Source organism: Barbus barbus (assembly GCF_936440315.1).
Source record: "Barbus barbus genome assembly, chromosome: 49".
NCBI classification, from domain to species: Eukaryota; Metazoa; Chordata; class Actinopteri; order Cypriniformes; family Cyprinidae; genus Barbus; species Barbus barbus.
The window spans coordinates 15,239,051-15,264,768 of record NC_136727.1 but is presented as its reverse complement, the minus strand read 5'-3'; the positions used below and the strand labels follow the sequence as shown (position 1 = coordinate 15,264,768).

At 38.2% G+C, this 25,718-nt stretch overlaps 1 protein-coding gene across 4 annotated transcripts in view; it reads right to left on the bottom strand.

Moving 5' to 3' along the window:
* Window positions 1-1,074: 1,074 nt before the first annotated feature.
* The window catches only part of LOC306867352 (sentrin-specific protease 7-like), a 44,173-nt gene continuing 19,529 nt past the window's right edge, over window positions 1,075-25,718 (bottom strand). For 2 of the 4 annotated variants that reach the window (XM_079412958.1, XM_079412956.1), the window contains exons 11-22: window positions 24,505-24,714; window positions 22,717-22,949; window positions 20,417-20,511; window positions 18,749-18,865; window positions 18,548-18,667; window positions 17,277-17,369; window positions 15,671-15,807; window positions 8,584-8,648; window positions 7,365-7,408; window positions 7,130-7,198; window positions 6,868-7,018; window positions 1,075-1,468 (exon numbers count right to left, since the gene is read on the bottom strand). In XM_079412958.1, coding sequence (XP_079269084.1) covers window positions 1,289-1,468; window positions 6,868-7,018; window positions 7,130-7,198; window positions 7,365-7,408; window positions 8,584-8,648; window positions 15,671-15,807; window positions 17,277-17,369; window positions 18,548-18,667; window positions 18,749-18,865; window positions 20,417-20,511; window positions 22,717-22,949; window positions 24,505-24,714 — 1,514 coding nt within the window. In that variant the 3' untranslated portion in view covers window positions 1,075-1,288. The remainder of the gene's footprint in view (window positions 1,469-6,867; window positions 7,019-7,129; window positions 7,199-7,364; window positions 7,409-8,583; window positions 8,649-15,670; window positions 15,808-17,276; window positions 17,370-18,547; window positions 18,668-18,748; window positions 18,866-20,416; window positions 20,512-22,716; window positions 22,950-24,504; window positions 24,715-25,718) is intronic. The other 2 variants (XM_079412959.1, XM_079412957.1) reach the window with 1 other exon arrangement.

The window sequence follows — 25,718 nt, the reverse complement described above, 5'->3', positions numbered from 1 at the left end:
TTTTTTATTTTTTTGCTGCTTTGTACATTGGTTATTGGCTATTTCTTGTTATTTTGTTTTATTACCTGTGTTCTGTCCTGTTGCTGTCTTTCTGTTGCACTGTGGAGCTTCTGTCACTACAACAAATTCCTTGTATGTGTAAACATACTCGGCCAATAAAGCTCATTCTGATTCTGATTCTGATAAATGGAGCAAATAAGTAAATTATGGGGATTGCAGTACTGCTTGATCTCTCAGGAACACAATGCTTGTTTGTAGTGATTTACATGAATAATATTCAGTCACCCACTCCCAATAAGATCATTTAAAAATGTGCTGTTAAAAATGTAATCGGTTCATATATTTTGTTTTATATATAAAATCAATAAATTTTAAATAATTTACTACCATTGTGTGAATTAAATGTAATCATATAATCCATAAAAAAGTAACTGTAATGTAATTATCATTTTTTATAATGTTCATAATCAGAAGTACATAATTTTTGGAATTTGATTATGTAATCTAGATCACATCTACTAATTTACTACCCAGAAGTAAATGGATAAATGTTTTCCACCATAGGATAAAAAAAAGGTCATTACGATCTCACAATTTGGAATTTAAGGTATTTAAGATACATCAATTCTCAATTCGGAGAAGAAATGTCCGAATGTCCGAAGAGAAAAACTCGCAATTCATCCAAAAGGCAGATTTGTGAGATACAAACGCAGTAAAGTGAGATATACAAATTCCCAATTTTATAAAGTCTGAATTATGAAATAAAAACGTGCAATTGCGAGAAAAACAGTCAGATTTGTGAGATATAAACTCAGTTTTTCAATATACAATTCCTAATTGTAAAAAAAGTCAGAATTATGAGATAAAAACTCGCAATTTGTGAGATAAAAGTATGAATTGCGAGATAAAAACATGCAATTTTGAGGAAAAAAGGTGAGATATACAAATTCCCAATTCTATAAAACGTCTGAATTGAGATAAAACCTTGAAAACACAGCACCAGTCTGAACTACGAGATAAAAACTTGCAATTGCAAAACAAAAAGCCTGAACATATCAACATTCCAAGTCAATTTAAAATATTCATCTTTTGTTTTTATTTAAATAACCTACATGTTTGTGTGGAAATTAATAACACAGATGAAATTGGAGTCACATTTAAAAGACATTTTAATACAAATAAATACAAAGATAAATTATAAATATATCCTTTATCTGTTAATCGGTAGAAAAACAAAACAAAAAATAAAACAGGACACGCAAACAAACAAAACAAAAGGCCCTAATTATTAGTTTAGTGACAGGACATGTTCCGGCTGTTTTTGTTTGGCGCTCTGCTCAGCCCCGCCCCCCTGTCTCCGGTACAGCAGCAGCACCAGCTCCCGTAGCTCCTCCCTCTTCCTGTGCACCCGATTCCTCGGAAACCAATGCTCCAATCGCAGCGGAAGATCAAAGTGCACCACTGGATTCTGAGCAGAGAAACCACAAAGAAGCGCTGAGTGGAAGTTTAACGAATCAAGGACAAATCTACAACTACGTAAAACTACTGTTTAGACTGCAAATACCAACACTAATTACACAGATTGCATACTATTTCATTAAATTTGCATATATGCATATGTGAAAAAAATGAAAAGCACCGTTGACTTCATTTGTCTTTTTCATTCTGCTATTGCTTGTAATTTGGAAAAGATTGAGCATGAGACCCAGAGTGTATAAGCATGTGTATAAGACAGGGCCTAAAATTAAGACTCACCAAGCGCCAAATGAGAGTAAAAATTGACGCTAATTGGCGAGTATATGTAACAGTGTCAGTGTCAAGTTTTACGAACTATAATAATGCAATATAGTGGGAACAACAGCCAGTTATTAAAGAGATTCGCTGTTTCTGACGTAAGCAAATAAAATAATATTTTCCAAAGACAAGATCATCGTGATGCTGTTCTGTCGACAAGAGCGACAAGAGCAAATCAAATAGTAGGATACAAACGGGCTGATAAGGTCAGAGCAGTGTGATGACCAGCTTGTCCCTAGACACGGTTCGAAAAACTTTTACCTGAGAAGATTTTGCTGCTTCATTTCGGAAGATTAACTTTTCCCTTCTTTATTCTTTATAACCCAAGAATGTGGAGACACATATCTGGGGTTATGCCACCTAAACGGTGCAATGAAGTACATTCAGCTATACACATACACCGAGCCGCTTTAGACAGTGCACCAGTAGCGCTTCAACGGAAGAAAACACACACAATTATGTCAAAATATGCGGTTTTGGCGAGTTACCTTGTAAACGTAGTCTTAAATGACCGTAAAGAGTTTGGAGAAAATAGGGTGTGTTAGATCTGCGTTGTGCATCAGGTTTTAAAGAGACGGCGCTGATTTTAAAGTAAAACCTGCTGAAGTCTGTCACTGATGTAAATCAAAGATGAAACGAAATTAAGATGAAATTAAGATACAGAAGATTAATCTGTATAGTTTATGCATATATACAATTTATAGTTTATGCGAAGATTGTTTTAAAATCACTTAATATTTCAGAGCCTAGTAAATGTTAAAAATAACGGCTTTCAATAATACTGTAAATGTTTAATGGCTAATTAATAAGTAAAATTGAGGGAAAATGCATTTAATAGAGACACCAGTAACAGTGATATTGGTATCAATACTTCATTAATAATAGGCTACTAAAAAGATGCCATTAAAAGCATATTTTAAAATATACTCTTTGCTGTTTCTACATTAATCTGGAAGTTCAATGTGAAATTATGACAACATAAATATGCGATAAATCACAAATTTTTCGGTAATTAATCATGATTAAATTATTTTTTTAATCGATTGACAGACAGCACTGATTTTAACCTTTTATAGATTTTAGATTTCATTTTAATGTCTAATTTTATAGCCCCCCCCCAGAAATAATAAATAATAATCTGGCCCTCAAATGAAGCTGAATAGGCCTGGTCTAATCCGTTAACATGGGTGGGGGGGATACGCAGTGCAGTGTTGTACGTACTGCAAACGTATGTTAAAAGTATGTAAAAGTTTGTAAAAAAAAAAATTAAGAAATCAATAAATCTGCTTGTTGTTTTTTGAGTAAAGTTAAGGACAAATTAAAATAATAACTGCCTGTTTTTGCAAAAAGAGTTTCATGGCCGGTAAATTTGATCACGTCACCGGCCATTGGCAGGTGTGGCAAAAAGTTACTTTTAGGCCCTATATATATATATATATATATATATATATATATATATATATATATATATATATATATATATATATATATATATATATATATATATAAAATAATCGCCCTATATATATAAAAATAACCTATTTAATGAATATGCTATCATATATATGCAATATATATTTCATACAATACACAGATATCGAGAGAAAGAGAGATTAAACAAGATATAATTGTTTAAATTCATTTGCATATATACATTAAATAAATTTCTGAATATAATAAATTATTAAAAAAAAATAATTTTATAATATATTTTAATAAATATAGGATTGGTTTTCTTGGGCCTGATATCAAAATCTTTTTTTTTTTTTTTGGTTACTTTTCAGTTAGTATTGTATAAAATATTATTATATATAATATTGTTAATATAATCCAACATTCATTATATTCATATATGTAATATATATGTAAAATATTTAATTAAATATAATGTATTTTACATATCAACAAACATATACTTGAATATTTCTTTAATATATTAAAAAAATACAAATTAAATAAATATAAAATTACAATTATATTTTTTAGTTTGTCCCAAAACCTCCATACCAGCTGACTTCATACTTGAAAGTATGTAGTTGAGCATTTCTAGTCGAGTATGTGCTTTAATACAAACCAGGGCTGTATCCGAAATCGCCCCCTATACCCTCAAATACTGCACTATTTGAGGGGACAGCCATTTTAAGTGGTGTTCGAAACCATAGTGGATGTTCTCGAGTGCACTCATTCAATCCCACAATGCACCGCAAAAACGAGTGTACAACCCGGGTGTGTCTCACTCGTACTGGAAACTGAAGCTGCAGGCTCTTTGATCGCCCCCTGGTGGCTGGCTGCAGTACAGGTCATAAACCCCGCCCTCTCCATGTAAACGAACGGGACTTGAGTCATAACAAAAAAATTAATAACACTTCCAATACAATTTTCCAAAATAGGATTTTGGTCATTTAAGGTAGTTGTTATCACGCTGATATATGTTCAATTGTTCGTTTTTGTGATAAGTTTGATTTTAGCTAGTAATTTGATGCAGGGCGTGTCGTTATGGTTGATTGGGTCTGCGGGAGTTTGGGCGTGATTTTGGTTCCGCGGCTCCGCCTCACGACTCTACTGCACAGACTCTGGCTCCAAACGAACCTCTACTGCACAGACTCTGGCTCCAAACGAACCTCTACTGCACAGACTCTGGCTCCAAACGAACCTCTACTGCACAGACTCTGGCTCCAAACGAACCTCTACTGCGCAGACTCGGGCTCCAAACGAACCTCTACTGCACAGACTCTGGCTCCAAACGAACCTCTACTGCGCAGACTCGGGCTCCAAACGAACCTCTACTGCGCAGACTCGGGCTCCAAACGAACCTCTACTGCGCAGGCTCGGGCTCCAAACGAACCTCTACTGCGCAGACTCGGGCTCCAAACGATCCTCTACTGCGCAGACTCGGGCTCCAAACGAATCTCTACTGCGCAGACTCGGGCTCCAAACGAACCTCTACTGCGCAGACTCGGGCTCCAAACGAACCTCTACTGCGCAGACTCGGGCTCCAAACGATCCTCTACTGCGCAGACTCGGGCTCCAAACGAATCTCTACTGCGCAGACTCGGGCTCCAAACGAATCTCTACTGCGCAGACTCGGGCTCCAAACGAACCTCTACTGCGCAGACTCGGGCTCCAAACGAACCTCTACTGCGCAGACTCGGGCTCCAAACGAACCTCTACTGCGCAGACTCGGGCTCCAAATGATGTCATTTACTCACGATGGCAGCGGCCATACTGAGATGTATTCGCTTCACTTTTCTATAATGAAGGAAGCGGAGACGCGTCGTCCATCTTTTTTTACAGTCTAAGGTACAACCGATGTACACTCAATGGCTAGAGAATCCCCAGAATGGACTGTGAGAGTCATGTACCGAGTGAATTCCCGCATCTCGCCAGATGGCGGCGCCCGCAGCTGAATCATTCATCCATTAATTTTAGAAGCGCTCGTCCACAGCGTAATACAACACAGATACAAAATTTGTTGTAAATTGACTATTAGGGTTTATACATAATTTCCGTGACAGAGTTCAAGATAAATCCTTCAATCTTACTACTGGAGCTGCCCGTTTCAAATGATTATTAAACAGCAAGCAAACTATGCAAAAGTGGCAGTCTTTTCCAGTGTCCGAATTCACTCACTCGTTTTCATTCACTCCTTCAAGTGAACTGTATGAGTGGAATAATGTAGTGAATAGTAAATGAGGGTATAGGGGGGCGATTTCGGATACAACCCAGGATTCAACTCAAGGCTGCAAAACAAAGTGATGTGTTACAAACAGGTGTTACTTGAGTTCCTGATAGGGCTGAGCGATTAATTGCATTTGCGATAATATTGCTATATGTGAAAACGTGATTTTTCAACCACAGAGGCTGCGACACGCGAGAGTAGAGAGGTGTGTTCGACTTGAAGATCGATCGGTGTATGACATCAAAGTACGGCGAGAGAAAGCATAAGGAGACGCCCGCTCTCGCAGTATTTGATGACACACAGCGATCGGTCTAGCTGAGCTTCTTCAAGTCGAACACATCTAAGCAGTCTTCAGAGGAAGCATCAAGTTTGCACGCTATGTTGCCAAGTCCGCAGTGTGCGGTCTTACATATCATGCAGAATTGACGCGCTACATGTAAATGATATCCTTTGTTGTATTTTCCTGTCAAAATAACAGGAAGTTGCTTTAGAATTCTTCAGCTTTTAAGAGCTGCCAGGGTTTTCCGGTAGTGGGCGGGACTAATGCGCAAACGGCAATCTCATTGGCTGGCGCTCACCTATTATCCTCCCTGTTTTGATTTCAGCGAATCAGTTCTAGCGAACACAGACAACCTGATTAATATTCATGAACCCAGGAGCTCAATAATCCTTAGTGCGTTTTATATTGTTCTTATTAGTAGTAGAATTCGTAGTGGTTTTATCTTATCAGTATTATTTGTAGTCCCCCCACCCTTTTTAGAAACACTAAATGACAAACAATATCTTAAGCACCACCACCAGACCTAAGTTCAGTCAACATGACAAATATACATTCATACATGGTTATTCTAATTACTGAAGTTCTATCATCATTTAATGCAAAATTATCATAATATCATATAATGTTTGACTTTTGACTGACTGATGCTAAGTGAGATATTAAAAAAAAAAAAAAAAAAGTAAGAATAGTTACTTTCCCTGGTAATTAGTTTCTTGATGTAACTCAGTTACTGTTTGTGAGAAGTAACTAGCAATATAACTAATTACTTTTTTAAAGTAACGTGCCCAACACTGCATACTATACAATGATGTATCACTTGTCTTTGTTGAATAATACTGAATATAAAAAGCTTTAAAAATTAATCGCATAATAAATCGCAATATTGGTAAAAAATTAGATTAGATTAGATTAGATTATTTTCCAAAATCGTTCAGCCCTAGTTCCTGAGATCCCAATCTATTACTGAAAATCCCACTGAATGGCAGACCGCGAAATATCAGGTCACTTGGATGACTAACAAAACCAAAAAGCTCTAAACTGGAACAAAATGCACCATGGTACAATAGGTAACAGGACAAAGACAGAATTCTGCTCTAAAGCCAGTCTGTAGTACCTGCAGGAAGCTCTCGACATATTGCAGCAGGTACAGGCCACAGTCGCTACTGTTGTCCTGCAGCGGGACCCTGCACAGATTCCCGCTTATGCTTTCACTGGTAAAAGCTCGAGCGCTTCCTTTCCGAACCTCCCATTCCACCTGCAGATACCTGTGGGATAAGGTGACATTTCAGGAATGTTCTCTTAGAGTTCAGTATGAAGTATGATCGAACGCAATAAAATATCAATCCAAATAACAGAGGATTGCGTGAATGACTCACTCGCGCAACAGTGTGTAGATCCGCTGGTGGTACGACAGCTTCAGAGAGTCCATGACCAGAATACAGGGCCTGAGGGCGAACCAGGGAAAGAGACAGATAACTGGATCAGAAACCAATCTCAGGTATACAGAGCCGTGAAAAAGTATTTGCCCCCATGAATTCTCTATGGTGGTGCGCATTTGTAATACTGATGTTGTTGTGTTTAAGATGAAGATAATAGATAGAATATTGGTACCTCCTGCAGACGGTCTCTCTTGTGCAGCTGTGTACTGTGCAATCCTAAAAACACACAAGAGCCATCAGACTCCTTCATGACATATTACTATACATAGGTGACATTTGACTCAAGTCAGGGGGGGGGCAAGAAAAAAAAAAAGCAAAACAAAAAAAGAAGGTATTTTTCGGATGTAGCCTATGCATCAAAACAATGCTCTACTACATTGCAACGCATTGTGTCAATACAGTGCAGTGAAGAATAACTTAAAGAGGTTGCCTGCGTTTACTAAACTGTGGACTCTTGTCTTGACTCCTGTGCTTCCCGTTTTGTGTGAAGTGTCAGTTGATGGCCTTTTATTTTTAACCCGAAATGTGCGCGCTGCTTTTCGTGTCTTTTTCTTCATTGTGGTGAGACGCATGAGGAAAAAATAAACAATCAGTTGTGGGACTATTCTGTCATAAATCGCATACCATCCATTGCTGAACTTTCTACCGTCCGTTACTGGAAATGAAATTACAGGTTGATATGTCCCGATCTCAATAAAGTTTACACACGCTTTTAGTCCGTGAACTGGATCTCACTCAGGACGTGCGCTGTCTGTGGAAGTTTGGCCAGGACCGCTTCCAGAATAAATCACTGAGGCATTTTTGTCCCATCCACTGTTTATCACTGATTTTTCAAAAATTTATCCAGCATCATTCCCGAAACTTTGCAGCATGTATGTGTCCAGAAAAACGAAAGTTTCATTCAAATTCTGAATGGATTATAGCATAGAGAAAACACAAAGCGAGCTCCCTTTATCACTAAAATAACCAGTCATCAAAATTCATCGCGATCTCACAAAGTTCCGTTATAATCAAGCTCTCTAAACTACACAATACATTTCTTATTTACATCGCATCTACACTTACTTAATGAGATGATTCACGAGCATGCAAAACTCCGGCTCTTTCAGCGATGAGTGAACTCTGAAAACTCTAACGTTTCTGATTGTGTTGAAGAAATCAACAGGCATGTCTTTGATTGTCTACATTGCTCAATGCTGCAAAAATACTTTAGATGGTTTGCCAGATCTTTTAATTACTTCTGCTTTCGTTTGAGGGTATTTAGCACCGTCTAGTACCCCTGTACAGCCGGGCCTGCGCTGACATCAGAGATTCCATGACTGAGGATATGGAGGGGGGCAACTGATAATAATCACTGATATTAGTATTTAAACTGTGTGTAGGGAGATTACCGGTAGGTTGTGGGGTCTCGGCTCACTGGGTTTCAATCTGTTTCCTTTTGGTTGCTGTGAACTGTCTAGAAATACAGAAAAGAAACATTCTCAAATAACTTTTTTTTAATTTATCCTTTTTAGTTTTCTTTTTTATCCCTTTACAATAAAGACACAAAACAACTGTTCTTTGGAGAGAAAACTATATTAGATATGTTAAAAAAAAAATTATCTAACAAAATTAACTTGGCATAAAACAATATAATAATTTCCAACAATAATTAATTACAATAATTCAAATCTAATATTGTGTAATATTTATTGAATTCAATGCAATGTGTGTGTCTGTGTGTGTATACAGTATCTCACAGAAGTGAGTACACCCCTCACATTTTTGTAAATATTTTATTATACCTTTTCATGTGACAACACTGAAGAAATGACACTTTGCTACAATGTAAAGTAGTGAGTGTACAGATCGTATAACAGTGTAAATTTGCTGTCCTCTCAAAATAACTCAACCTCCTCTTGGGCATGGAGTTCACCAGAGCTTCACAGGTTGCCACTGGAGTCCTCTTCCACTCCTTAATGATGACATCACGGAGCTGGTGGTTGTTAGAGACCTTGCACTCCTCCACCTTCCGTCTGAGGATGCCCCACAGATGCTCAATAGGATTTAGGTCTGGAGACCTGCTTGGCCAGTCCATCACCTTTACCCTCAGCTTCTTTAGCAAGGCAGTGGTCATGGCAAGGCAGGCAGTGGAATACTACCCTGCGGCTCAGTCTCTGCTTCAGTATGTCACAGTACATGTTCGCATTCATGGTTCCCTCAATGAACTGTAGCTCCCCAGTGCTGGCAGCACTCATGCAGCCCTGGACCATGACACTCCCACCACCATGCTTGACTGTAGGCAAGACACACTTGTCTTTGTACTCCTCACCTGGTTGCCAATACACACACTTGACACCATATGAACCAAATAAGTTTATCTTGGTCTCATCAGACCACAGGACATGGTTCCAGTAATCCATGTCCTTAGTCTGCTTGTCTTCAGCAAACTGTCTGCGGGCTTTCTTGTGCATCATGTTTAGAAGAGGCTTCCTTCTGGGACAACAGCCATGCAGACCAATTTGATGCAGTGTGCGGCGTATGGTCTGAGCACTGACAGGCTGACCCCCCACCCCTTCAACCTCTGGCAGCACTCATACATCCATTTCCAAAAACACAACCTCTGAATATGACGCTGAGCACATGCACTTAACTTCTTTGGTCGACCATGGCGAGGCCTGTTCTGAGTGGAACCTGTCCTGTTAAACCGCTGTATGGTCTTGGCCACCGTGCTGCAGCTCAGTTTCAGGGTCTTGGCAATCTTCTTATAGCCTATGCCATATATAGAGCAACAATTATTTTTTCAGATCCTCAGATAGTTCTTTGCCATGAGGTGGCATGTTGAACTTCTAGTGACCAGTATGAGAGAGTGAGAGCGATAACACCAAATTTAACACACCTGCTCCCCATTCACACCTGAGACCTTGTAACACTAACAAGTCACATGACACCGGGGAGAGAAAATGGCTAATTGGGTTAGGGGTGTACTCACTTTTGTGGCCAGTGGTTTAGACATTAATAGCTGTGTGTTGAGTTATTTTGAGGGGACAGCAAATTTACACTGTTATACAAGCTATACACTCACTACTTTACATTGTAGCAAAGTGTCATTTCTTCAGTGTTGTCACATGAAAAGATATAATAAATATTTACAAAAATGTGAGGTGTACTCACTTCTGTGAGATATTGTATGTGTGTCTAATATATATATATATATATATATATATATATATATATATATATATATATATATATATATATATATATATATATATATATATATATACATATATATATACACACACACACACATACATACATATATACCCTACACCTAAACTTAGCCCTCACAGGAGACTGTGCATTTCTACTTTCCCCCCTAAAAACTCACTCTGTATGATTTATAAGCGTTTTGAATAGTGGGGACATGGGGCAATGTCCTCATAAGCCACCTTCAGCTTGTATTACCTATGTCATACCGGTGTCATTTTACAAATTTATGTCCTCATTTGTCACAAAAACGTGCGTATGAGGGGCCGTACAAGCCATAACTCATTCTGGTGCTCTCACACACATACATTCTCCTTTCACACACATACATCATATTTTTTGGTATCCATTACTTCCCGTTTAAGTAGGAAGTCACTCTCAGACCAGGAATTACATGTGCAGACTTGCTCAGCTCATCCTAACACAACTATGCTATTCAAAGTCATCCTGTTTTCCTTTCAAGTACTTTTTTTTTTATTTATCTTAATTTTAAAATATTGTTATGTAACCCACTTGTTCTACAGATCTGTGCACAAAGGATGCACTGATCAGGATTTTTCGTGACCAACTCCAATTGGCGATTTTTTATATTAAAATGGACCGTTTCCCATACTCGTTGCCTATTTATTTATTTATTTTAATTTATTAAAGGTGCAATAGGAGATCTTGGAAAATGCTAACTTTAGCCTGATAGCACAGAAAGCGAATGTCCCACCCTCCCAGCAATCGCCGTCCAAAGCCACGCTCCCTGAACGTACATATGCTCAAAGAGCAGAATACCAGAGACAGCATTAAATTACTACAATAGGCTACATCAACGGTTTCCAATTACAGTCCTCGCGCCCTCCCCGCACATTTCATATCTTATCACGTCCGACGGTTGTTCTATTCGACCGTAAGTCATAAGTGTCCTGCGAAGTGGACATCGCCAGATATTCTGCCATGATTCCAGTTCAAAGCGAGCGTACATACAAAGGGCATTAAAGTGTGCGAGACATGAATTTAAATTGTATTTATTTACAGAGGTATATTATGTCACACTTCACACTTCTCTGGTAACTTTCATCTGTGTGTGAAGACGCTGCGCAGCGTAAATCCGTGAATGAATGTTCCGAAGTGAAATAAACTTCAATGGATTTTCCCTGCTCAGGGAGTAGGGAGCAATGAACAATGTGTAGGGAGCAAGTCAATCGGAACACAGTTCATGCACGTAGCTCTCTTCTAACGAGCTGGTTATCTGATTCAGGTGTGTTAACTAAGAGAGACATGCAAAAGGACTGGAATTGGGAACCGCTGGGCTACATCATGTGTCATGTTCAAGAAACCAGTCTGAGATGATTTGAGCTTTGTGACATGGTGCATTATCCTGCTGGAAGTAGCCATCAGAAGATGGGTACACTGTAGTCATAAAGCGATGGACATGGTCAGCAACAATACACAGGTAGGCTGTGGCATTTAAACGATACTCAATTGGTACTAAGGGGCCCAAAGTGTGCCAAGAAAATATCCCCCACACCATTACACCACCACCCCAAGCCTGAACCGTTGAGACAAGGCTGGATGGATCCATGCTTTCATGTTCTTTACGCCAAATTCTGACCCTACCATCTGAATGTCGCAGCAGAAATCAAGACTCATCCGACCAGGCAACGTTTCTCCAATCTTCTATTGTCCAATTTTGGTGAGCCTGTCAGAATTGTAGCCTCCGTTTCCTGTTCTTAGCTGACAGGAGCGGCACCCGGTGTGGTTTTCTGCTGCTGTAGCCCATCTGCTTCAGGGTTCGACGTATTGTGCATTCAGAGATGGTATTCTGCATACCTTGGTTGTAACGAGCGGTTATTTGAGTTACTGTTCCCTTTCTATCATCTCTAACCAGTCTGCCCATTCTCCGCTGACCTCTGACATCAACAAGACATTTTCGTCCACACAACTGCCGCTCACTGTATATTTTCTCTTTTTCTGACCATTTCCTGTAAACCCTAGAGATGGTTGTGCGTGAAAATGCTAGTAGATCAGCAGTTTTTGAAATACTCAGACCAGCCCGTCTGGCACCAACAACCATTCCACATTCAAGGTCACTTAAATCCCCTTTCTTCCCCATTCTGATGCTCGGTTTGAACTTCAGCAAGTCGTCTTCACCACATCTAGCCTAAATGCATTGAGATGCTGCTATGTGATTGGCTGATTAGCAATTTGTGTTACCAAGCAATTGAACAGGTGTACCTAATAAAGTGGCCGGTGAGTGTGTGTGTGTATGTATGTGTATGTATATATGCGTGTGTATCTATATATCTATAAACACACACAATATAATATTATTATGTGTATTATATTATTATATATAAAATAAAATAATATTATATTATGTATTATATAAGTATTGGAACCGTAAAGACAATATTGCTCTGTTGGCTGTGGAGTCAAGACATTTGCAAATATGATTAAAAGATGAATATGAGACAAAACTACAGAACAGTCACATTTTATTATTAGCCGCTTCAACACATACATGTTTAACCAAATAAAAAGAACAGCACTTTTAGAGTGCTGTTGCCACAGCCATATCATCCTGCAGCCCAAGAACGGTTGCCCACTGAAGCTAAGCAGGGTTGAGCCTGGTCAGTACCTGGATGGGAGACCTCCGGTGAAACCTAGGTTGCTGTTGGAAGAGGCGTCAGTGAGGCCAGCAGGGGGTGCTCACTCTGTGGTCTGTGTGGTTCCTAACGCCCCGGTATAGTGACGGGGACACTATACTGTCAAAAAGCACCATCTTTCGGATGAGACGTTAAACCGAGGTCCTGACTCTCTGTGGTCATTAAAAATCCCATGGCACTTCTCGTAAAGAGTAGGGGTGTAACCCCGGTGTCCTGGCCAAATTCCCTCTACTGGCCCTTGTCTATCATGGCCTCCTAATAATCCCCATCCACTTGATTGGCTCAATGACTCTCTCTCCTCTCCACCTGCTGCTGGTGTGTGGTGAGCGCACCGGTGCCGTTGTACTGTGGCTGCCGTCGCATCATCCAAGTGGATGCTGCACACTGGTGGTGGTTGAGGAGAGACCGCCCCACATGATTGTAAAGCGCTTTGGGTGTACAGCAATACACAATAAAGCGCTATATAAATGCATCATTCATTCAAAGCGCTATATAAATGCATCATTCAGAGTTCATCCCACTCATTGATGTGAGCATAAGTATTGGGACAGTTGAACACAAGGCAGATATAAAAGATTAAAAGCTATTATTTAGGTGCACATCCCTTGTGCACAATCACAGCAGTGAGTCTGTGACCCATAGACATCACCAGACTTTCCCCAGCCTTTAATGCAGCCAATTCCAGTTGTTGCTTGTTTTGGGGAGTTTCTGCCTTTACTCTCCTCTGCAGCTGGTGAAATTCATGTTCAGTCGGATTTAAATCTGGAGATTGACTTGGGCAATCTAAGACTTTCCATTTCTTTGCCCTTATAAATTCCTTGACTGAACTGGCAGGGTGTTTTGGGTCATTGTCCTGATGCAATATGAAGCACTTCCCAATGAATCTAAAAGGCATTTTCTTGAATATTGGTAGGCAAGATGGTTTTGTACCTTTCCAAATTCATTCTGCTACAGTCATCATACATTAAGTCATCAGTAAAGTTAAGAGGGCCTGTTCCAGAGGCAGCCATGCATGCCCATGCCATGACATCACCTCCACCATGCTTTACAGATGAAGCTGTATGCTTGGGATCATTTGCAGTTCCCTTTTTCTCTCCACATTTTTCGATTTCCCATCACTTAGATAAAGGTTCATCTTTGTCTCATCGGTCCATAAACACAGTTCCAAAACTCTTCTGGCTCACCTTTGTGCTTTTTTGCAAACTCTAATCTTGCCTTTCTATTTTTGGTGCTGGTCAGAGGTTTGCATCTTGCTGTGTAGCATCTGTAATTCTGTGTCAAAGACTCCTGAGGACAGTAGATTGTCAGAGCATCACCCCAGCTTTCTGGAAGTTTGTCTTTTAGGGTTCATTTTCACAGCTTTTATGATTTGTCTGTCATCAACTACTGTTGTTTTCTCAGCCGATCAGGTCGTTGTTGGTTGCTGGTGTCACTGGTGGTTTCCAAACTCTTGATTTCTCCATGCCCTTTGTTTTTGCTATAGCTCGAATTTACTTCCACTTTTCTTTTAGCATCCAAATTGCTTGCTTTTCTCTCAAAGTCAGCTCCCTCGTCTTCATCCTGGTTTGTGTGTGTCAACGAATGCAAGATTCAGAATACATATATAGAAGTAATGGCTATAACTGGTATGACACATTCCCTGCTTTTAATATCTGAAGAATGAATGCAACAGGACACAGCTGATCACTTAGAAAGACCTGTGAGGCAACTGTTACAATACTTATGCTCACATCAGATAGAGGGATGAAACTCTAAAAGTGCTGAACTTCTTAGCTGGTAAAACATCAAATAATAATAAAATGTGACATTCTGTAGTTTTGTCTAATATTCATCTTTTAATCATATTTGTAAATATCTTGACTCCACAGCCAACAGAGCAATTTTGTCTTTACTGTTCCAATACTTTTGGGGGCGCTGTATATATAATTAATCAATCAATCAAAAAAATATAATAACACTTTATAAATAAAATAAATATTTGTAAATAAATCTCAGGTCTGGCAGGGATTGTAGGTGGGGGGAGTGAATAACCAACACTCTCTCCACCCTCAATACCACGACTGAGGTGAGACCCTTGAGCAAGGCACCGGACCCCCAACTGCTCCCCAGGCGCCGCAGCATTGGCTGCCCACTGCTCCGGGTGTATGTTCACTACTGTGTGTACACTTGGATGGGTTAAATACAGAGCACAAATTCAGAGTATGGGTCACCATACTTGGCCACACACCACTTCCCTTTTCCTTTCCCTTTTTTTACTATTATAGTTTTTGTAAATATTTAGTATTTTTATTTTCTGTTTACATTTTAATTTTAAATTTGTAGTAATTTTTACTCAATTTATTGTTTCAATGTGTCCATTTAGTTTTTATTATTACATATTAGTTTTAGTTTATTTAGTTTTCACTATTTTAGTATTTCAAGTTAAACTAAACAAAAATCTGAAATTTCACTTTGACAACTAGCTGTAATGTTTAGATATATTTAAGTATAGTTCATGTTGGTTTCATTTCAAGTAACAAAAATGTTTTGTTATGGTTTTAGTTCACTATAATAACTTATGATGTCCATAAGCTACCTCTTTGACAATCCCCTGCAGAGCTCGCTTTAGCTGTCTGGCTCTTCTCCTGGGACATAGGGCCTTTGTCTCTCCACGGTACACACTCAGGCCGTTCCAGACCGGGAAAACAGATCACCACGAGGTACCAGTGAGCCCTGGATCGAGAGCAAACAGGGCGGTAAACAAAGCAGGAGAGGAAGTGGAAGTCAGTGATCTGTGATAAAGCCTTGTTTCCATTGCAGAAAACACCCTGTAGCAGAAAGACAGGATGATACTGCTAAATAATAACTTTCTGAACATAATATTTATGCTTTTTCTCCAAAAAGGCTAAAGAGTGATATTTATTTAAATCTGATTTATTATGAAGCTTAAATAAGGATGTTTTCTCCAGACATAACCAAATTAATTCATAAGAATGTAACTGATTCATGGAAACTTACCAACTTAACTAAAGACTGCGGATCTAATTTAATAGTGCACTTACACTGGCCAAATAAAAGTGCATCAATACAAATGTTGCTTAAAATCATAAATCACCAGCATAACCATCGTAAAAATACTTTATCACCAAGTCCTAGCACAAGATCTGCTAAACCCTAAACTGGGACGATGGACATTCCCAAGTTTGTGAATCATCTGTGCTATGTCGTACTGTGCGAGAGTGTGCATGTCCAAGTACAGTGTGTGTCCTGCGTGGCAATTTGCTTTTATGGGAACATGGAGTACCACACCGGAATTGCCTGCTCTCTCGCAGTTTGGCAATACAGACTTGTTGCTGTGATTTATCCTCTTGTTCATGGAGCTCAATCCAACATGCTCTGTTGTCCTCAGATATCAAACATCTACACAAGCATCAACATGCATCCCAGCTACTTAACAAAAGAACATTCTGTAAAGTGTGTTTGAGATGTCTTAACTATTTGCGAGGCTTTGCAAAGCTCTCTGACGTTAAAAGTGCACATTTAGTCTGAGTTTCATTATTGAAAGCTTGATCTGTTCCAAAGACAGAATGGTGATGCTCCTGAAATACTGATTATAAATAAACAAACTAGTATTCAAAAGATTTTTTGAAAGAAATTAATACTTTGATCAATTTAATGCATCCTTGCTGAATCAATGTTACAAAATATTTGTTCCATATTATGTTTAATGCTTTGAATATATAAAGGAATCCTAAATGTCTCATCAGAAATAAGCAGAATAACAAATCAGCATATTAGCGGCAAATCAGCATATTAGAATGATTTCTGAAGATCATGTGGCACGGAAGAGTGGTGCACTGATGCTGAAAATTCAGTTTTGATCACAGAAATAAATTACATTTTAATTATATATTCAGATAGAAAACAGTTATTTTAAATTGCTATATTATATCACAATATTAATGTTTTACTGTGTTTTTAATTCAATAAATGCAGCCTTGGTGAGACATTAAAAAAATCGTACCTAGTGTATACTTCATTCCATATTATAAAAAAACAAAACAAAAACAACAACTAATAATTAAATAATAAATAGTAATAATATAATTAAAGATGAATAATAAAAAATAATATTTTATCCAATCTTTAGTGTCTATCTGAATTATGCATGTGTGGGTTTTAAATTTAAATTCCCCACTTACTCCTGATTTACGGGTATAAAAAGGTAGTCTTTGCTAAAGATGTCCACGTGACGGGTCCATGTTCTCACTCTCTGATGTCGTCTGTACGGGGCTCTGTGGAAAAACACCACACAGTCATTTACATTAGCAAGAAACATACAAATTAGAAAAAAATTCCTTAAAGTTACATTAAAGGAAAAGTTCACCCAAAAATGAAAATTACTCATGATTTACGATATGTCTACATCCTAGGGTTGGGCCGATAGACGATGCCATCTTCCATCGCCGATGGCTGATAGACATCGTGATGTTGAGCGGACATCAATACCCCCCCCAGAAAATTACGTGCACTACGGAACCCCTAAAAGGAATAAATACGAGATGGGAGGAAAATACAAAGTTCAATACTTTCGCTCGCAGTTATATCGTTGGGTAATTATACTGTTTTGTATTTAATTGCGGGCAACAGGGAGCTGCTGTTATGCCTGACATTGAAACTGCTTTTGAATGCACGATCGCTTTTTAGTTTCACTTTTGAGATTCACGATCACGCGAGCTACTCTGTTTATACTACGGAGCGGCAGTACTTACCACACATTTTACAAAATTAGATGTTTGTCAGTGGTGCTGAGGATCTGCAAACCATTCGCCATGGTCCTCAGTCATCTCTCCTTACACTGTTTATGTGGTAAGTGAAATTTTATGTAGCCTACTGTAATGTAACAGGCAACCGTGAGCAATCGTTATGTGTTTCTCTGTCTTTCTGAACATGAATTAACGCTTTGGGCACACCCCCTAAATCCCCCCGATGATTTTACTATAGACATCGTCCGATGCTCATTTTGTAGACATCACCTAACCCTACTACATCCTACTTCATCCACTGGAACGCCCCTCTCTCGTGAACATGTGTACAACAGCTAGCAGAAGCTAAAGATTACGGTTTATAAAGTTTTAAATATGGATATTTTTCTTAAAAAAATGCATCGATTCACTTCAGGAGGCCTTTAATAGCACCCCAGAGCCGTGTGAGGCACTTTTTATGATGGATAGATGCACTTTTTTGGGCTTCAAAATCTCAACGCCCATTCACTGCCATGATAAAACTCGGAAGAGCCAGGATATTTTTTAATTTATCTCTGATTGTATTCGTCTGAAAGAAGGATAGCTTGAGGGTGAGTACATTATGGGGAATCTTTCAGTTTTGGGTGTACTATCCCTTTAACTTGCATTTTTGGGTGTACTGTCTCTTTAAATCCTGTATAAACACACTATAAACGGTGATTTCTTACGTGCTGCCAGTGTTTTCAGGGCAGCTAGTATTTTTCCGAGTTAGTTGCTTGTAGAAGAAGCTGCTGAAGATGTGAGATCTTTTGGCCACATCTTCGTCGGCTCTTTCCAACAGAAGGTACCTGAAGGGAGTATTTAATATTAGGGAAAATATCCGATCTAATTTTACAAGCTGAAACCCTCATATGTACCGTCAGACTCACTTGAGGTAGAAGTCGATGATGACGTCATTGAGAAACTCGCCATCCTTGAGGCACTCCAGGTCCTCGGTTGTCACGGTAATGCCGCCCTTGGAGGGGGGAGGCGGGTACTGGATCAGCCTGGTGGAAAAAGTTCAAACAAGCTCCTCATAGAAAATGTAACTTCAGCTTCCAAAAATACAATCCTCTGCGCTGATCATGACATATCAATATTGACTTACGAATTAAATCTAAATTTCACTGCCTGTATGGAAACTTCAACAACTTGATGGAAAGTTAGTGGTATGGAAACCTCTTAGAAGGGCCAGGGAATGTCAACATTTGGGTTCCAACTACTGAGCTTATGGCTTAATCACCGCCTTCAAAGAAGAAATTAAAGGTGAAGTGTTTCACTTCTGCACCTCTAGTGGCACCAAACTGAATTGCAAAATTTAGGGCAAGTATAGAAACAAGTTTCCTCTCTTCAATTGTGCAAAAGACAATGGATATATATGAATATGTATAAAAAAAATTGTCTTTGAAACAAATAAGTTATTTAAACTGTTGTATCTGTTATTTGACCGATTTATCTCCTTAAGTTTATTATATAAGGGGCATTAAGTGGTCCACAACAAATGTCAGAAAAAGGTAATATTTATAGAATTGTACATAATTATGGTTGTATTCCACTTTCTAAAGACTGGTTTTGTTGTTTGATTTGTTATATCTATAATATTTCTTTTGACTTTAGTGCACTGACAATATAAAAAGCCAATTTTTAGTTCCGCAAAGAAAAGAATAGAGTGATGGTGGGATGACATTTTTGTAGGGCATTTTAGCACTTCTGGTTCCATTATCCTGAAATGAATGTTTTTTTCTGAATGGGTTTTTGGTTGAATGTCTGAAGTTCTGTGGTTAACACAAGCAGAATATATGTTCACATTCTATTCTACAAAATAAATTGCATCAGTAATACCACCTTGTGATTTTTTCAAAGCTTTTACTTGTCTTGAAAAAGGCAGTTTCCATGAAGTGGCTGAACAAGACTGAAAAGGTTAGTTCACCCAAAAATGAAATTTCTGTCATTAATTACTCACCCTTGTGTCGTTCCAAACCCGTAAGACTATTGTTCACACAAATTAAGATATGTTTTATGAAATCCGAGAACTTTCTGACCCTACCTAGGCAGAAATGCAACTGACACGTTCAAGGCCCAGAAAGATAGTTAGGAAATTGATAAAATAGTCCATGTGACATCAGTGGTTCAACAGTAATGTTATGAAGCTATAAGAATTATTTTGTGCGCAAACAAAAATAATGATTATTCAACAATTTCTTACACAGTTTTCACACAAAAATTTAAATTTTTGGGTAAACTAAACCTTGAACAGGTCATGCTGAAGTCATTTACTCCCCTTCATTTACTAAGCTTCACAAATTCTAAATTCTAAAATTATTTTCTGCAATAATACAAAAGCCAATGAAAATAAATTGTTTTTGTTGAAGGAACCAGTGTGATGTGAACTACTTGGCTGGCCTACAAGAATAAGTCATCACTGCAGCACTCTATCACCACATTATATAATTTAAACATTTTCAATTAACCTGTATGCATGAAAATATATAGCTCCCTTCATATTTTAGGTGTCATCTTATTTGGGGTCTCATGGCATGAAACATCAAATCCAGTACCTGCGTGGTGAGCTCTGTTGCCGGCTATGGCTCCGGAGGGGTCTTCTGACTGTTGGCTCTCTTAGCCAGCTGCTGGTCCCACTTGTGTTCTCCTGCTGGGAAAAAGTGAATCAGGTCAGATCGGAATTGAAACAGCTGCAGATACTCCAACTGCCTGTGGCTGGAGTATCCAAACCTACTGACCTTCTCATTGGCTGGGAGAAGGTGAACAGGTTTGGATACTCGGATGATTTCCATTCAAGCGTGCAAATTACATTTGATTTTGTTCAAAAGAGGATTGTAAATATAGGTTGGGAAAATGTAAAGAGAGCAAACATGATGGACTCAAAGTGCCAGTAGACTTGAGGGCGATATGGGTTCAGAAGAAGGAAAATGAAAAGTGAGAAGAGCGACGCCATGTGCTGCCTGTTTAGGGCGACTAAGCGGGCTCCATCTCTGTTGAGCGCTGAGCCAGCTCGTAAAACGCAAGAAAAGAAAGAAAGGAGAATGCGTCTGAGGTGGCCTACTTCCATTTTTGCCAGCTGGCACTACTGAAACAGAAAAAGAAAGAAACGTGTCACGCCCCAAGAGTCCTGACACCCACACGCAGATGTTGCCCCAAAAAAAGACCCACATACATACTAAAGTTGTAGGATCCCCAAAATACAGCAGCTATGAGCCCCCGCCCACATCATAAATCCTCTGGAGAGAGTGACACAGCGGCCACTTCCACAGAACCCGAGAGAGCGGGAAGCTACTATCCGTAAAGGTAGCCAAGTTTCCTTCTCTGTCCTATATCTACACACCAGCACAGCCTCCATGGCCCATGGCTAACCTCACTCCTGCTCTTATATTGGGCCGTATAATTCCACTGGTGCCTCGATCACGCCTGGCCAACCCATTGAACATTGTAAGAGGAAGCAATGGAGAGGTGGCAAATGAATGGCTGGATGTATAGAAGGACAAATGAATGTCCAGAGAGAAAAAGGAATGACAGATGGACAGATGAATGGACAGATAGACAAAGGAATGAAGGAAAGATGGATGTGGATGGATGATTGACGGGCAAAGGAATAAAGGATTGATGGATGGATGGATGGATGGATAAAGGAATGATGGACGGTAATGGATTGATGGACAAATGAATAGAAAGATAAAGAAATTAAGGATGGATAACGGAATGAACAATGTATGGATAAATTACCAAATTAATGATTTAATGGACAAAATGAATTAAAGATTTAAGAAACAATTTTATTTATTTTTTTAAATAGATGAAAGAAAGTGACGGATGTAATGAAAAAAGGAAAAGATGGGCGGACTGATATATAAACAAAAATGGATAGACAAATAAATTGGATGGATGAATTAAAGAATGAATGGACAGACAAAGGAATTAAGGATGGATGAATAATGGATAGATGGACAAATGAATGAATGATGTATGGATGAATGACTGAATCAATGGACAAAAATTGGATTAAAAATTAAAGAAACTAAAAAAATAGATGAATGGGTGACAGAAACTGAAGGATGGACAGAAAAAATGAAAAGATGGAAATAGATGGAAGGACAAAAAAAAGGAACAGGTAGATGGGCAATGAAGACAGACAGACAAAGTATTGATGGATGGAAGGAATGAATGAATGCCTGGATAGATGGACAAAAGAACAGATGAAAGGACAAATAATGGAGAAAAGAATGAAAGAAGATGAAAGAAACTCAATGTTGTGTTCACACCAAATGCAAAGCGAATATGCACATCGTGCCACTCGCTCTAGATTACTTGCGCAAATAAAAACATTGTGTGATCACTCGGTGAATTTCAGTGTCATTCTCCAGGAACTGCGTTTGGATGACAGCCACCTCCAGCGAGATCATGTGAATTTTCCGCTCGAGTTGAAATTTTTCAACTTGCGTGGAAGACGCGATTGAGGCGAATATTTTGTGTTGGTGGCAAACGGGATGCGCAGTTTGCGTCGTCCAGCTTTGTATTGACGTATGTAATTAAATTTGCATTTGGTGTGAACACACCATAAGAAAAGATGAAAGAATGAAAGAACCTGAAGGATGGATGGACAGTAAAATAAACAGATGGAAGGACAGAAAGAAACAAAAAATGGATGGACAGACAAAAGGATGGAAAGGTGAATGGATGCAAAAATGAATAGATGGATGGACAAACATCAAACTAAATGAATGGATGAATGGAAAAAGGACGGACAATGAAATCAACAAGTAGATGGAATAGATTAGAGAGACGGATGACCAACAAAGGGATGCATGAATGAACAGATGGATAGAGAGACAGATGAACTGACCTTTGCCGTGTCCTGTCCAGCGTCATTCATGTTTTGTCCCAGCAGGTACAGGAGATGTTCACCCCATGCGTGGCAATGAAGCCGATTCAGTCCGTCTGACCAGGACAGAGAGTTACTCAAATCTCTCTGACCATATCGCAGGCCAATCACATCCATGAGAGATGCCAACAGAGCCGCCTGAAGATCCTCCAACTGGCCAGTCAACACCAGCAGGACGAACGGACAGGCCTGTCCTGGAAACAGAATAGAAAAATAGAAACCACATTCTTCAATTATTTTTATTCATTTAGTTTGTCTTATTTGTTTATCTGCAGTGTTTAACTCGGCTCAGATGCTTGAAGATCCATCCAGAAATTCTCACTGGTTGGCAAAAATTTATAAAAATGAATAATATAAAAAAATAAAAAAAGCTTTCCTCCTTGCTAGAATGCCAAGCACATAGCACCAGACTGAATGAATTAATATTTTAAATGGCGGCCACTTCAATCACACACACACACCTGTTTGCGGTTCACACACACTGCAGGGAATATCTTAATACTCAATGGATGACGGCTCGTCACATGAGCTCCGACTGCTGCAATAACCGCATGGTGCCATTAAGACTGGTTCACCATGCCAGCAGCATTCTCATTACAAAGATCAAGGGTGTGTGTGTTTGTGTGTGTACTAAGAAGAGCTTGATTAATTTGCCTGTGCAAACTGAATGTGAGGTGATAATCACAGCCAATGAGCAAATATGGTTCAATCTTTACTATAAAGTTATAAGAAGCAGGCTTTTGGACCGTTGTTCTATGTTATTATTATCATTATTAAAATGTATTAAGTTACTTTTTTGTATAAATATTATCTATTGAAATTGTTATTGATAATGAGCCACAATAAACTTTTTTTTTCTGCAGAGTATTACAGCACACCAATCAAGCTGTTTACAGTAGGGTTGTACAATTGATTTTGATTTGAAATTTCAATTTTTTTATAATAAAATAATATTTATTATTATTATTATTAATAAATCAGATTAAATTAAATTAAAATATTAAACAATGATTGAATAAATATGAACATTTTTAATAATAAAATAACATAAAATAAAATTATTATTAGTAGTAATATTGCACTTTTAAATAATAATAATAAATTTACTATTATTATTAACAATAATATATTAATTTGGGGAAAATCTAATTACAATTTTTTAAATAAAATTTAAATTCAAAATGCATTGTAATAATAATAATTGTAATAATAATAACAATAATAATAACAACAACAATATTTTTTATTGTTACTTTTACAATAAAGAAAAAAATAATTCACAATTAAAAAAAAAAAGTATTTAAGAAAACAATTAATTAAAATATGCAGTTCTAGTTAAAATTTTCCAAGTAATGTTGCAACTTGGCACACTGATATAAAATACATTTTTAATATTTTGAAAGATTCAACTGATGTGTGTTAAAAGGTGTGTGCGTTTAATTTAATTATTTTTTTTTTAAATTACATACATTTTATTTGTTTGTATTTACTGTACAGATATGCTGCATCCAATCAGAATTTAGAGCAGGTGCTGCTTTATAATTTATAACAGTGCCTTGTGCTCTACAAAAGTGCAATAACTACAGCTGCATTTTTGATGGACTGTATTATGGTCTGTATTAATTGTCATTTGTGAAATGTGTTTCTTCATTACACAAGAGGACAAAAATAACTTTTATTTCCATCCAGAAAAGCATAACTTTCAGCTCAAATGTATCCCTACCCAGAATGCTCCAGTGCAGGCCTCACCTGAAGTGTGTACGCTGTGCAGCACAGACAGCTCTTTCTGAAGCAGCCTGGCTTGAGCATCTGACACCGTGAGGAAGAGGAGAGAAGGTGCAGGCTCCTCCGTGCTCGATAACAAACTGCCGTCACGGGCCAGTCCGCCGTCCCATACACCATACAAGAGCAGCTCAGAGCACGACATGCTAACGGCTACCTCACCCTCCCCATCAGCACCTGCAAATACAAAAAACAAGCAGGATTATTCGACTTTGGTCACAGATATTGTAAATATAGCATGATGAAGCTTTGGTGAACTATAATCTTAATGTGCTTCTTTTCAAAGAGTCATTCAAACAAACAATCGAAAATGACATCCCTAGTAAAAACAAAACTGATGAGTACACGATTCAATGTTTTTCTCAAAATATGCAAAAAGATAGCCAAAGAGTCACTGAACGAATCTTTTTGGTGAACAGACTCAAAAAGATTTAAATCAAAATCACCACCATTACAAGTCCAGTGACAAACAGACTTTCATTTTAGACAGCATTGTATTGGAAAAATCTGTCAATTCATCAATATTTGTGGTCTGTTTTTTTGTTGATTTGAAATATGTAGCTAAAAGTTGACATAAAATCAAAACTGGCCAATATACTTAAAAATGCTGTCATCGTCATGTGACTTGCACATTCACAACTCCTCTCCTAAGGCTTCATGGCATAGTAAAGTGTCGATCAGTTGCGCACTTCGAAATTTTGTCAGAAGCAGTACGTCATTCGAGAACTTTTTGTCTATGTTATAATGAATGCTACAAATTTGGATAGTCTACTCTTTTCACATATTGTTTTTCACCTACTATATAAACAGACATTTCCAGATGCAGGGTTACGTTAAATTTAATGATAGCTATATTATCGTTAAATTTAACCAATGGACAAATTGCAATTAGAATCGCAAGCTGCAGTTTTGTCATCATCTGCTTCAAATTCTTTAAAGTCTGGTGGATTCTGATTGGCTGTCAAGGTTATCATTTATCACTAAAACAAAAAAAAGTTCTGAAAGCAATTCCAACAATATCGTTCTTGTGTCATCATCGTTATAGTTAGGGGTGTGCGATATTGAAAAAAAAAAAAGATCTCTCTATATTTTTGGGGATTTTTTCGATAACGATAATTAGACGATATTTTGCCGATTGTGTTATTGTGCTGATATCTGACTTCTGTGGACAGCTGCAGTTT